Here is a 14,502-nt window from a genome sequence, read left to right on the forward strand (position 1 = left end):
TTAATACCATGAGATTGTCGCTCCAAAAAGATAGAGGAAAGGAATATCTCGGCCATCGTTCAAGAAGAAGGGGAGAGAGAATGCTTCCTCAGCTACTGCAGGAACGTGGTGATAAATGCCATAGGTAAAAATAAAACATTGTGTTTCAACAGATTCAAATAGACTTGAATATGAATAAAAAAGTAAAGCAAACACAGAAAATAAATAAAATGCAATAAACAGTATAATATAATATGATAATTATAAAGAAAATATGTTTATGAACAATAAATGTAATATTTAAAAAAAATGTAAAATTTGATATAAATAAAATTGTAAGGAAACCTTTGTTTTCAACCTTTCAACCTTTGTTTAATGTAGTGCTTGGGGATGGATGTATGGCTAATGGAATGAAAGAGAAAGACTGAGAAAATTGTAGAACGAAATAAACAGTACCACAGATAATATGATACATGAAAGAGAAGAATGATAATAATAAGAGGTCCCCAATAGCGGGGAGTATTAAAAAAAAAACTTCTTTGTCAAAAACTTAAGTCATGTTGTTCCACAACCACCGTATTTCCCTGATTTGGCTCCGTGCGACTTCTAGCTATTCAGCAAACTCAAAAATCCAAAGTAGGAACGTCATTTTGACATGATTGATAAAAACCAAATTAAAGAAGGTTTTAAAGGTAATACCGGAAATAGAATACTTCGAATGTTTCGAGGACAGGAAAAAGCGTTGGTTTTGCCAAGTGCTTTTTATCGAACGAGGATTATTTTAAAGGGGATGAAATAGATTTTGAATAATAAATAAAGAATTTAGATTTTGTAAACAAATTCATCATGCTTTTTGATCACAGTATTATATCTATTTCAAGGTCTTAGTCAAAAATAAAAATATTTGTTTTTATGAACGTTTACTTTATGCAGCCCAAGTTATCTTTTGAGTTTGACACCCCTTGTTTAGAAGATATGTCGATACATACATCGACGTATGTGATGTTTTTGTATAATCTTTCTTTTATATTTAATGAAAATATCGAAATACAACTGTTCGATTTATTAACAAATATAATAGAAACTATATTTCTAATCCTTATTTCAATTTCACTTTATATTATAAAACAATGACATTTATGAACCCACTTATTATTATTATTTTATTAGAGATAGACAGTAACAAAAGGCAGTAAAAAAGTACAAACTTAGAAGCTTAGAAATATAAAATTAGTTACAGTTGTTACTTTATAACTATCTCACTGAGAACATATAATGATTTATAGTCAAACAATGAAAAAACAAATAAGAATAAAAACATTACTAAACAGGCAAAGACTATGGTTTATATATTTATATTATGGTTTAAATTGCATTGTATGTACTCAACAATTTCGAACGAAATTATTTTTTAAAAGATACGAGAGAACACGAGAATATATCAATATCACTAACATATGAATTGTGGAGGTCACACATTCTGTATAAGGGTGCACGTTTACCGATATTTGTACTAGCCGTTGATAAAAAAAAACTTCTTATACATAATGATTAAGTATATATGTAAAAGCTTCAGAGGGGTGAGAGTATGGCTAATTTGTCAACAAAAACTTGTTTAAACCTATTTCAAATCACTCTGTATAAATCTATCACAAAAATATTTTTTTTTTTGTATTGAAATGCGACAAGTTTAATACAATATCTGGCGATACAAAGTCTTTAAGGACAGATTCTCTTTCTCTCTTTTCGGCTGATAAATAACTACTGCAAGACATACACCACCAAGACATATACCATAATCGCCAATCTTGGTAGGGAGATTAGCGATCACAGTGTGGTGTTGTAGTATACAGAGGATGCCGTCCTCATCCTCTGGAAACTTGTGAACAGTAACAATTCTATATAATTAATGCACAAAGCCTGAATTATATGAAATGGTATCCTTAGAATTACAAGTCTCAGTTCTCCACCGCTGGACCACTATTACTCAATTCTAATAACGTTTTCTAATCTAATAAAAAAAATTTGAGATAAAGGGAGAATCCGAACTCAGAAAAAGCTTTTTCTTGCGTTATTTATTATTTCTGAAAATAGTTTTTAATTTGGGTGTGCCATACATCAATTGAGCATTACTATAATTAAAACTTTTACATATGTAAATAATCTCGATAGAAACCATGTCATATAGCGTTCATTTAAGAACGCATCGTATTTTTAAAAATAATTCTGGCACGTTCGAAATTCAAACGTTGATTTGAATTCGAACGCCGCCTGATATGCTACTGTCGTATTTCCATTAATACTTTAACCTCTCTAAAACATTTTAATTGCAACTGTCAACCGTTAATCAAATGTCAAAAATAACAGATATAATGGCGGTAAAAATATGTTTATCTCGAGAAGATTCATTAATATTATGGGATATCGTATCTTCTGCTTTGATGCAATTAAACTAAGAAAGTAAATGTTGACTTGAATAATGTCACATTAATCGATATTAAAATCAATAAAAAATAATGTCGGTTTCGCGTTTGGGAACGTTGAATGGTAAGTGGACGAGAGAGTATATATAATGTATATATAATGTATATACAATATCAATAAAAACGAATCTAAAAATGTTACTAGACGCAAAACTATAAAACGGCACGCTTTATTTTCGTTTACCCACGAGAAAGGTTATTTAAATCGTCACCCCCACCTTATAAACCCTTATTATGCTATTTCATGCCTGGTCCTTTTCTGTAAATTTCGACATCTACGGTTAGTATTACACCTTGTAATTTTTTTTTAATTTTTTCGAATGTAAAGTTATAAGAGATTTTTATACTAGTTTATTCCACCATTAATATTTACCACGACAAAACAGTAATAGTCTTTTACGAAAAGAGTTTAATGAAGCTCAAACGGTAAACCACTATTACGATATAATTCTGGAGCAAATTTTCGTAAATAGGATGCTAAGAGCGAATAAGATATTATTCAAGGGAATTTTTTTCATAAATTTCCAGTAATGCGTACCACTGGCTACTTTTGAAATTTTTATGAATATATTTATGACAACATCTTATTACCATAATCTATTTTAAAGAATTGATCACAATCTAAGCCAATATGAGTCGAAAAACTGTAAAAAAAAAAAAATATTTCGGTGAAAGAGTTGGCAGAAATGTATATGTGAATGATATCGTATTGCAGCCTTACTAGTGTCGGTCAATATCAAATTTCGCACGGATAACATGGTTAGGGGCATTACTCTCAAAAACGCATACATTTATTTCCAGTAAAATCTATTTTCTGTAATATCTCAGATAATTTGCAGAATATATAAACAGAAATTGAAAACATGGCCGCAGAAAGAAAAGCTTCGATTTATTTTAAAGAAATCCGGTTTTTTGTTTCTCCTGCAAAAATTGACATTTTTGCGATTACGTTTTCTTTTCTGTGGGGGCTACGAGATCTACTTAGCCTTTCCATAAATATTTTTACAACGAAAAATAACGTTTTTTTATTGTAGCTAACATCACTGTTACATTATGTTAGTTTAATGCATTAATATAAAACCATAAAAATATGTAAAGCTTATTCCAACTACTACGACTTTTAATGTACATAATAGTAAAAATGGGAACTTACATTTTTTTTAAATGAAAGTCCAAAATCTTAGAAAAAGCGCGAAAAGAAAAAATATATGTCAAACGTTGTCATAATAAAACGTTTCATTATACGATACTATGACAAACCGTGTACTTAAAAATACATTTAAAAGTATATATATTAGTAAATGAAAATACAATAATTAAAATTATTTTTTAATTAAAATCAACTATCATATTTTATAGTTTACCTGATTATAAAGCCGTTAAAATTAAAATTATTTAGTTATAATTTCATATTATTATATTAAAATGATGTGGTTTTTACTATATATTAAAGTTTTAAAAATTCTTTAAAATAATTGTAAATAAAAAATAAAGAATGTTATCAAGAAAATTGGAAGACAATTGTATGGGAAAAGGTTTACTTTCTATCAGGATCAGGTGCTTATAATGTCATTACTTTAATTTTGCTGCTATTTTATTTGAAATAATTAATGAGCCCGTATGTACTTTTCTCTATAACGACTAATTTACTATCCAAATATTGACCGTCATCCTTGAGTCACTTTTGCGCATTATTTCCAGGATTTTTGACCTAAGCGAACTTTGACTACCGTGGCTTCCCAATCTGGTGATTTATTTGTGTAACAGCCAGAATTGAGGCTTCCGAAGTAACCATAAAGCTCAACTCAACCACTTTCTCATCATAATAGGTTTAAGCAAGAATGCTTGATCCTGCCTTTAGCTAGCTTGAAAGATTACCCTGGACGGTAAGAACTTTTCTGGTATATGGTAAGTCTGTATATGCCATTAAGACAAAGAGTCAACTTTAGCCAAGATATAAAAATTATAATAATAGTTTCTCTTCACTATACATTATAATTTAAATAAATATTACGGAAAATATTTTTATTCCTTATGTCAAAGTTATACTTTTTTCACAGTCGACATTAGTTTGACAATTCAATGCAGCTCATGTTTAAATGTCAAATCCCGTATATGTCAACGCGGTTCATTTAATTTTAAATATTATTTTTCGAGGATTACGTATGTTATATCGTGTTAAACTGCATTTCATATACATTTAAAGTGTAATAATTATTTTTTCATATAAAATTACATTATAGATTAGTGTTGAAAAGTGCTACAATTTCATTATACTATTCGAGAATTTTAACTTGACTTTAACCTTGTAATATAATATATAGTTATTGTTAACGAATGTAATTCTTTTATAATTACGCAATTATAAGCTTTTAAGTTGTTTTTCCTTGAGTTAATAAAGGTGAGTCGTTTGTCCTTTATTTTACATTTAAGACGTTACAGTTAAGGTTATGTGAATGTTATGTAATATTTTGATTAAATATTTATATTTTAAATACGATCAACTGTTTATTGATTTAAAGATTTAAGGTAGAGTGTTAAGTGTTTAAGTATAGGTGATATTTGATTGTAGTTAATTGAATATTGTTGGATACACGTGCCGGCTGTCGTAGTTTCGTATTATTTTTTTCCGATCTGTGCATGTCCAGATTTTTTTTTCTACAACATCGAGCTAGGAATCGTAATTGTATTGTGGGAAATATTTTAAAACATATAGTTATACTAATTAAAATATTAAATATTGCCTAAAAACATTTTAAAATTATTGATGTGAAAACATAACTTACTGTAGTATTCAACGTATTCACTGTGCGGTTTCCGTGTTCATTGCGATGTCGGGAGAGGAGTGCAATGTTTAGGACTTACAACCTGGTTTAAGTTGGGGCAACCTAGCAATGCATTAGCTATATCAACCCAATTCTTCCTACTTAACAAAATTTTAACTGATCCTTCTAATATAGATTTAAAAGTTCATTTCAAATGTGAGGTGATGTTTGGTGACAACCACAGATCCTTCAGCAGGTCATAGAGAGATTCTGTTATACTTCTTGCCCTACCTTCATCTCAAATAAATTAAATTTGAAATTATTTTATGTTTTTATTAACTGGGTAATAGCATTTGATCACTAAAGTTTTGTTTACATATGTTAACTTGCGTAGAACAATAAGTTCTACTAACACTACATGTTTCAATATTCTTCTAAACACAATAAGTCTAGACTAGGACATATAACTGCTGTATCATCAGAGATTCTGTACTGCTGTGAAAAGTGCCAGCCTGCAAATCTGAAATCTTGTGCATTTAAATGGCAGAAATGTATATTGTGTAATTGTATCAGTCATGTAACCCCATAGATGCCCACTGGGTATAGGTCTCCTCTAAAGGTCTTCACAATGACCGGTACTTGTACTGTTCACATCCTGCAAATTCCCGCAGCCTGCACCGACCTACAACACATGTATCTGCTTATGGTTTTCACTCGTTGGACATAAGTTGTATTATACAAACAATGTCTACTGCCACTACAGACAAGCAATTCTTCAGGCTACATCAGAGTGGCCTTAGTTCTTCTTCAGATCTCTTCATTCAATCTTGCAGCGAACCTGGATATGCCAGGATTCACTCTATTGCTCACTGGGTGAGCTCATGTCTTCTTATAAGGCTCACTGTAACATTTGCTATTGCATATGCTTGCCATTTCAGAAGCTTTTATATTCCCACTCATTGGCTACAGTAGTATTTGTGCCTTGTAATGTACATTCTTATTTAGTTCAAAATGATCAGATAGATCTCCCCTAGATATAACCAGTAGGACCAATCAGAAATAGCCATTCACTGTCTTTTGATGACGTACCAAGGTTTCTGACCACCTTATGAGTGGACATCCGTTGCTATGCTTGTTGGATCATAACCTTGATCTTCAAATCTTATGAACCCTTTATATTCCTAATCAGGGGGTACAACAGTATTTATGTTTTGAGTGATGACATATGGATCCTAGACTTGGTCACTAATGATGGGCCTCATAAGGCCCAAAGATCATCCAGAGACTAATAGAGAGGGCTATACTTAGTTTCGCTGCGAGATCAATTGGGAAAACAGGAGATCCGCAAAAGAACCAAAATTACCGACATAGCTCAAAGAATTATTCGTCAGAAGTACCAGTGGGCGGGACACCGCTCGTGTCACCGATGGCCGTTGGGGGCGATAGGTTCTCGAGTGGCGACCATGAAACGCGGCGTGGGCCCCACTAGGGGGGCCAATGGCCAAAAGATCGTATGGGATGTGGGCAGCGTAAGACTGGTCATAGTGATGATCTTTGGAGGAGATCTATAGCGTGCAATAGGCGTCCTATTGGCTGAAAAGCAAATTATAAATATTAAAATTATATATAAAGCAATTATTGTATTTTTAATATCAACAGATATTAAAATAATTGTATTTAAGGAAACACATTGATTGGTTACTAAAGAACAAATAATATGTTTTTTACATTACATTTGCAATAACCTTCATATAGTGGAATTATTATTAAAATTTTCCTTGTGTTCATGTTTATTACATGAGATGTATAAATTATACAAATTGCATATTTAATTACATGATGAATTTAAACAAGTTATAACATTTTATATGTAGTTAAATTTCAACTTACTTCAAATATATCAATTTTTTATTTTATATTGTGAAAAGAGTGTCCCATAAATTAACGTCATACTCAAATCAGTGATAGCTACCAGTGACCCCGGATAGAGAGGTAACTTCTCATAATTCCATGGGTTAATCATGCAGTTGCTAAGTCTATGGTGTTGTAGGGAGGGGGGTTAGGTCGGAGCTCAGGGAGCCCCATGTAGAAAGTCAGGGAGGCTTTAAATTTTAAATGATTCTACCAATGCTGCTTTAGAAGCCTGTTCCAGAAATGAGCTAACTTTCGCTCCAGAGGTATTAATCCTTCTGTAGGTTATATATATGTCACAGGTACACCTGTCGTTTCTGCATTCATCACATTCAAATTCAGAATTTATTTAAAGAAGCTGCATGCAAGTCAACTCTAACCACAGTTTTATAATTGTTGTACTATATTTAAATGCATTTAAATATATTTTAATTCCAGACACAACATGTTGTGAAAATTTAACAAAAATGATAAATACAAACTTAATATGTCGAAAAATAACGAATCTGAAATGCCTACAACGGATAGTAAACTCTGTGAACCTCAAGAGGACTCTTTACATACCCACAAGTGGGCTGCAACAATATTTGTGTGGGCAATTGTGTAATAAAAATGAACTTGTGATAGTAAGGTACAAGAATGCGCGTTTTTATTCAATTCAAAGTGATCATCGTAGACAAAAAGTTGTGATAGAAACCTCCACACCTAAGATAATCATAGACAAGGAGAGCAGAGAAGAATTGTTGCCGGCAGAGAAAAAAGTGGATGTTAGATTGAGTGAATTTTGGAATGAGAAAATTATACCATATGTCAAATTAGCCAGGTGGGACAGACCCATAGGTAAGTTGGATTGAAATCTTATATACAGGATGCTTATTTATAGGTGTAAAAGCTTTAATGGGATGAATGCTCCTTTTTTGATAAGATATCACTTATATCTTCATTTTCGAAATTGAAATTACTGCTTAATTAAATTAATCACTGTTTAATTATCTGTCCCTGTGTAATTGGCCAGTTGCATTCCAACAGATAAAAAATAAACATATTTTTGAACTGGCTGTGCCTGTGACTATGTTTGCATGTAATTTAAAAAAAGTATTTTATTTAGTTTTTTTAATGTTTAAGAATTTTTCTGAAATAAAAGTAGCTTAAATTACTCCTTATTACATCAGCTACCTGCCAGTACAAGTCTCATTAAAAATGGTCGGGTCATTTCAGAGATTAGACAAAAAAAAAAATTTAATTTCGGTATATGTACCTTCTTCTTATCATTATCATAGGAATATATTAAAAAGTGGTTATTTTAATATTACAAACAGACACTACAATTTTATAATTACATATAATTGTAGAAGCTTTGAAGGCTGTCTCATCCGCTACCTGACATTAAGACCCGTCAAAATCTATCCAGTCATGATGGTGATGAGATCATCACCGTGAGATGATCAGTCGGAACAAACAGACAGACGCAAATATATGAAAAAATCGGATTTTTGTACATGTAGTGTATATATTCATATACATGTACTAAAAAATGGTTATTTAGATATTACAGAAACCATAATTTTATTTATTTGATTGTACATATAAAGGGTGATTGCAAATAAGTGTCAAAGTTTTTAGGCTTTTTACCTATGTATTCACTCCTTTAAAGCCTTTTCACCTATAATCAATCATCCTGTATAAATGAGAAAGGTGTAATATAAACATACATTGACAATAAGCATGTAATTATAAAAAGTAGTAAAAACACATCTGGATATCAAATTTTTGGGTGATATTGAACTGTCTATATGAACATCTGGTTAGTGTTGACTTCTTCCAGGTGTCTACCTCCTGTATTGGCCATGCTCGTGGTCAATAGCTCTGGCTTCTCTACCGGGGACAGTGCCACTTCACACGACCCTGGAGACAGCTGGTCTCTTTCTTCTCGGAGCTGGTCTGATGCGAGGTGCTGGTTGCACGATAAATGATCTCTGGGACAAGGATGTTGATGCTAAGGTAAGAATTATATTTTATACATAAATCTTTGTGTTTAGTTCAAAGTGGTTATGAGAATGGTGATAGACATATCTACATCTAAAATAATCATATAATTGAAGAGACATAATACAAGTTTGTAACAAAAAATTAAATAAAATATTTTTATGATAATACATGCATTGTCTCCTTAGATTAATTTAAAGTTCACATTGTTTTTTATCATATTCTTAATGTTACCTTGTAATATATTAGAGGGACCGGAAAGTAATGTCGTTTCTGTCGACATATTTTACAAAAAAACCGATTGATTTGTTACCGCTTCGGCATTGATTTCTATACAAGACGGCAAAAGGTTGTTGATAATGAAGTTGAACATATCGTTGATTAGAAAAAAAACTTGTTAAAAATGTAGTCCTGTGAATTTAACTTAAAAAACGACATTACTTTCAGGCCAACTTATATTTCTTATCCAAACCAAACATTTCTTAATCCCTATCTCTTCCTCCCTGGCTCTCTTTCTCCTTTATCCCCTTCGTACTCCTTCCTTTTCTCTCTTATTTTCACTGTCTCCTTAATTCCTCCCTTCATGATCTCTCATATCTTTTTCTCTTTTTTCCCTCTCACTTCTCTCTCACCCTTTCTATTTCTTCTTTCTCTCTATCTATCTATCTCTACCATATTTTTTCTTTATCGATATCTATGTGTGTACACATTAATTTAAAAAATAACCTACTTATTTTCAGGTGGAGAGAACCAAAGACAGGCCTCTGGTGTCTGGAGCATTGTCGGATAAACAAGCTGTTGGATTCCTTGCAGCTCAGTTGAGCTTAGCTCTTGGTGTGCTATTGCAGCTTAACTGCTATAGCATAGTCCTAGGGGCCAGCAGTATGTGTGAGTATCATATACGTGTATATTATATATTAGGAGATATTTTTCATTTACATGTGTATATCTCTTAGTGGATGTAAATGTATTTCTCAAAGTATTTCAGTTTTATGATTTTGTTTAATACAAACTTTTCTTTCAAAATGTTTTACTTTTAATACTATCTTGGATTTTTCTAGAAGAATCTAGAACAGTCTTATTCAAACATTATTCTATTCCCACATTAGTCTAATTAAAATTCCCATGCAATATTTAATTTAAATAATTTTTATATTAAAGCGAATAAGTTAGACTTAAGGCCACATTCAAATTGCCCTCTAGTGGAGCGTTAGTCCCGCCGTGGGTAAATATTGTTCTAGAAAGTTATTTTGATTCTGTCATGAAAAATTTAATCTCATTATAAATGCTTTTTAAATCTACCCTCATAAATTAAATACTAAGTGCTTACTATGCCTTGGTACCTTTAAATAATTGGTTTGAAATGTGTTTATATAAATTTAGAAACAAGATGTTATTTTATTTAATGGAATCAGGCGTTACCTTGCGGAAGTCCATCCTAAGTAAGAGAAGGACCTATATTTAGCCACTTCCACACATGCGGTGGTAGTCGTGCAACAAAGTCAACAACTTTTCTTACTTAAGATATTATTTTATTATAAAATCTGGAAAATTCCTATCCTTATTAGAGACATTACTGGATAATTCATCATTATCTTATCAGCTGTTAGACGGCTGCTGCAAGACATGGACCTTTCCAATCATCGGGAAAACCCCCACCAAAACCTCCATCTACGCGTCTACCAGTTCATGACTCTCATAAAGTAACCGAAGAACAATTTGTTACAGTGTTTGTGGTGACCTACCCCTTGATGAAAAGAATAACAAACTACCCACAGATATTTTTAGGAGCGACTTTCAACTGGGGCGCGTTGCTTGGGTATTCCGCTATACAAGGTTCAATCGAACCATTGGTATGTCTGCCACTCTACACCGGGGCGTTGGCGTGGACGGTCGTGTATGACACGATTTATGCCCACCAGGTGAGTTTAAATTGTACTAAGAAACCTCACAAAAAAAGACATCAAAACATGTATGAGTATAGTAGTGTTTTTAAGTTGTGAACATATTGTTATGTTCTGTGGATTCTGAATCGAAATGAAACACCACTGGTTCACAAGGAGTCCTCTATTCACAAATCAGATGGTCACCCTACTTTAACACAAAGTATACTTTCGCTCAGTCCAAACTACGCTTCCAAGCTCAAGAAATCACTGTCCAAATAACTTACTGAATAGTCACTTTCTATCACTGATCGTAGATATTAATCTTATAACTTGAAAAACAACAATGAACTGTCGTCATGGGAAGTACACCTATTTATACTACGGATAAGGTCTTAGTAAGTTCGAGATAGTACTCGGTTACAATTTTCGAGAATTGTACCCAAAAATTTATAAATAACTTCAAGATCACGCGTCTTCTTGATCCTAAGATTCAGTGTTATTTGTTTATTGTTCTATATATTCAACCACTTAAAGGTTTTATACCTAAAACCAATTACCATGTATCATTTATTTATATCATGTTAAAAATGTCAGATAATCCCGAAAAAAATTAGTATCTCAAATAGAACCCCCTATGAAGTTATTATACTAGGGTTCCTAACGCCCTATCTAGGAAAAACCCACATCAAACTCAATCTGTTTTTTTTTGGTGATCAGTATAAAATTCCCAATCTTTCATTTTCATCACCAATTTTGCCATAGGATGTCCACAGCTGGAGGTTACCCCATGACTGAAATACGACTGGTTGGAAACTGAGTCTAGGTTCTTTGATGACCTTAACTGTCCACTCCAAGGTTTTGAAGTGGCCATCTGTTTCACACTATGTGGTCTGCCCGCTGTCACTTCCAACTTGCCAATCCTCTGGTCCATTAGACTATGGATTTCTTTATACTCCACGATTCGACTGCCATTGCTTGGACCTCTCAATTTATATTATGATAAGAAGTAAATATTATTCCAGGATAAAGAAGATGATGCCCGTATAGGCATGAAGTCGACGGCTTTGACCTTCGGAGAACATACCAAGCCGGCGTTGAGTTGTGCTCTGGTTGCCAGTGTGGGATCCCTGGGTGCAGCAGGTGCAGCTGCCGGACTTGACCTGCCGTACTATGCTGCGCTAGTACTATACTCTCTACATGCTGGAAGACAGGTGAAGTTTGCCCACAGGATCTCGAGCCTAATACACCAACAATACTGGGGACTAATCGGGGTTTTTGGGACGGGGAGTATTATGACAAAACCCTGATTAGATGTCGTAAGATGTTACATATTTCAGAGTGATCACTTTATATGGTGTGATTTTGACCAATGAGCACTACTTTCACCCTTTAAAGCTTTTACGTTTTTCCAATAACCCCATAAATACATAATGTATTACACTACAAACTGTAATACAATACATATATGGTATGTTCTATGTACTCAATATTAATGTCTAGATTAAATTGTGTCTCAAAAAAAGTTTTTTTTATTGGTATTTGACATAATACAAATTGAAAATATATTTATTAATTTATTTTACACTATATTGTACACCAAAAAACTAAAAAATACATCTAAAAAAATGTAGTAGTGAAGTAAAGAGTACTTTAGGGTGTACATAATAACAAAAGAATTAAAATTTACTACACTTCAGAGCATAACTTGCACATATATACAAACATATATATGTGTGTGTGTGTGTTTGTGTGTATATATATTTATACATATATAGAAACGTGTACCATTTACATGAAAAAAGTATTATGAAAAGAGGAATAAATGACAAATGTTACTCAATATACTTTTTTAGGTGTCAAAGAAGTGCCCTTTTACAAAAAAAAATCCTTTTAAACCTTTCACTGTGATGTTAGGAAAAATGATAAGTTTATATTGATAATTAATTTCCTGTTTCAGATTTACACATTAAATCCGGATAACCCAAGTGACTGTGCGAAAAAATTCAAATCAAACTCTATGGTTGGTCTCATCATCCTTCTTGGTATCATCGGAGGAGGCTATAGACAATACGCTGAGAATAGACAAAAGAACATGGGCAAAGAGAATATAGAAATAACGAAGAGTTGTATATTTAGCTGAATTTATTTGATAGAACAATTGTAATAAAGATGTCGTTTCCTAAGATGAAAGGTACTACTTTAGGTTAGTTGTGCATATATGAACATGAAGTCTATGGCACAATCATTCTTAACTCTGTCCGTACCAATGTAACGAATAATACACTACGGGTAATATTACATTTGTAAAAATAATACAATTTAACTAATAATTATTATTTCATGCATAATCATTACATTTAAAACGTCCTCCCGGAACAGCAATGCTAGTTAACCATCTGGATCGACTTAAATACGCCACAGCTCCTCTGACTAACGGTTACAGAAAAATTTAAATTTGAAATTCGAATTCTGTCATCATACTACACTAATTGTTTATATTTTGTGAGAAACTAGACTATTTTTAAAATTGATCAACAAAAATGTTTATCATGGGCCGTGAGTTTGACTCCCCTGCCGTACATATTGGCCTATAAGAGAGTTATTAACTAAGTCTAGAGATATGCAGGTTGGAATGGTTCTTATATTTATTATTCATATGTATAATTAACTAAACTATCCGTTGTAAACGATATTTAGTATTTTTTTGTTACCAAAAATATTTAGTTATGTATATTTTAGATGTTAAGTTTTTTCCTGTTCAGTAAAATTGCGTTCGAGATTGTTTATTTGCTGATGTAATATAGTAGTGTAATGTGGAACCTTCACAAGGTGCGCCTTGTTAAGGATCCAAGCCGCTTACAACTGGTTCTATTGGTAATCTGTTCAGACTTATGTCCAGCAATGGACGTCGTGCAGCAAAAATGATGATGATGATGTAACAATATGCCCAAGGCAAGTCATAGGCCTTCACCAAAGATCACCACAATGACAAGTCTTGGGCTGCTCGCATCGGTCTACCACCTAACGGAGGGCCTGTATACATGTAAATATATTTGTCAGTTATTTTGTACATTCATTAATGACAATTAAAATCAACCATCCTCAAAGGATTAACAATAATATATATACCTAGTAAATATCTAGAGTGATTTATTAATAAAAAATTGTACAAATTATTTAAATTTAATTTTGGTGTACAAATTAAAGATATTTTTGGTGAAATGATAAAATATCTATTCAATCATACAATTTATTGGTGAAATTTTGATAATAAAATTGTGATCATTTTATTCAACCAACCGCAAAGTATGCATTTTGTATCTAGTGAAAAAAACTATAGAATTTCAAAGTAATTTGACTATGGAAGTGTAATGTAGCAAATGCAATATATATGTATGTGTATAGATATGTATATTACATACACTTGAATCGTCAATTATTTTAACATTATTAGTGAAAAGGTACCTTTCGGACCAGAGACTCAATAATAAA

General features: G+C 32.3%; 1 protein-coding gene across 2 annotated transcripts; it reads left to right on the forward strand.

Annotated features, from left to right (window-relative positions):
• Positions 1-4,712: 4,712 nt before the first annotated feature.
• Coq2 (ubiquinone biosynthesis protein COQ2, mitochondrial) lies at positions 4,713-13,835 on the forward strand. 2 transcript variants are annotated; one of them, XM_068771123.1, is made up of 7 exons: positions 4,713-4,863; positions 7,577-7,978; positions 8,964-9,139; positions 9,865-10,012; positions 10,853-11,046; positions 12,033-12,221; positions 12,968-13,835. In XM_068771123.1, exons 2-7 carry the CDS (start codon positions 7,606-7,608, stop codon positions 13,148-13,150), a joined length of 1,263 nt encoding a protein of 420 aa, XP_068627224.1. In that variant the 5' UTR covers positions 4,713-4,863; positions 7,577-7,605; the 3' UTR covers positions 13,151-13,835. The 2 variants fall into 2 exon arrangements, with proteins under 2 accessions (XP_068627224.1, XP_068627225.1); XM_068771124.1 differs by lacking the exon at positions 4,713-4,863 and adding an exon at positions 7,348-7,404.
• Positions 13,836-14,502: the final 667 nt, after the last annotated feature.

The sequence above is a fragment of the Battus philenor genome, unplaced genomic scaffold (assembly GCF_028537555.1).
Source record: "Battus philenor isolate CCGP_79_NKW_IND1 unplaced genomic scaffold, ilBatPhil1.0.hap1 SCAF_30, whole genome shotgun sequence".
In the NCBI taxonomy this organism is placed as follows: domain Eukaryota; kingdom Metazoa; phylum Arthropoda; class Insecta; order Lepidoptera; family Papilionidae; genus Battus; species Battus philenor.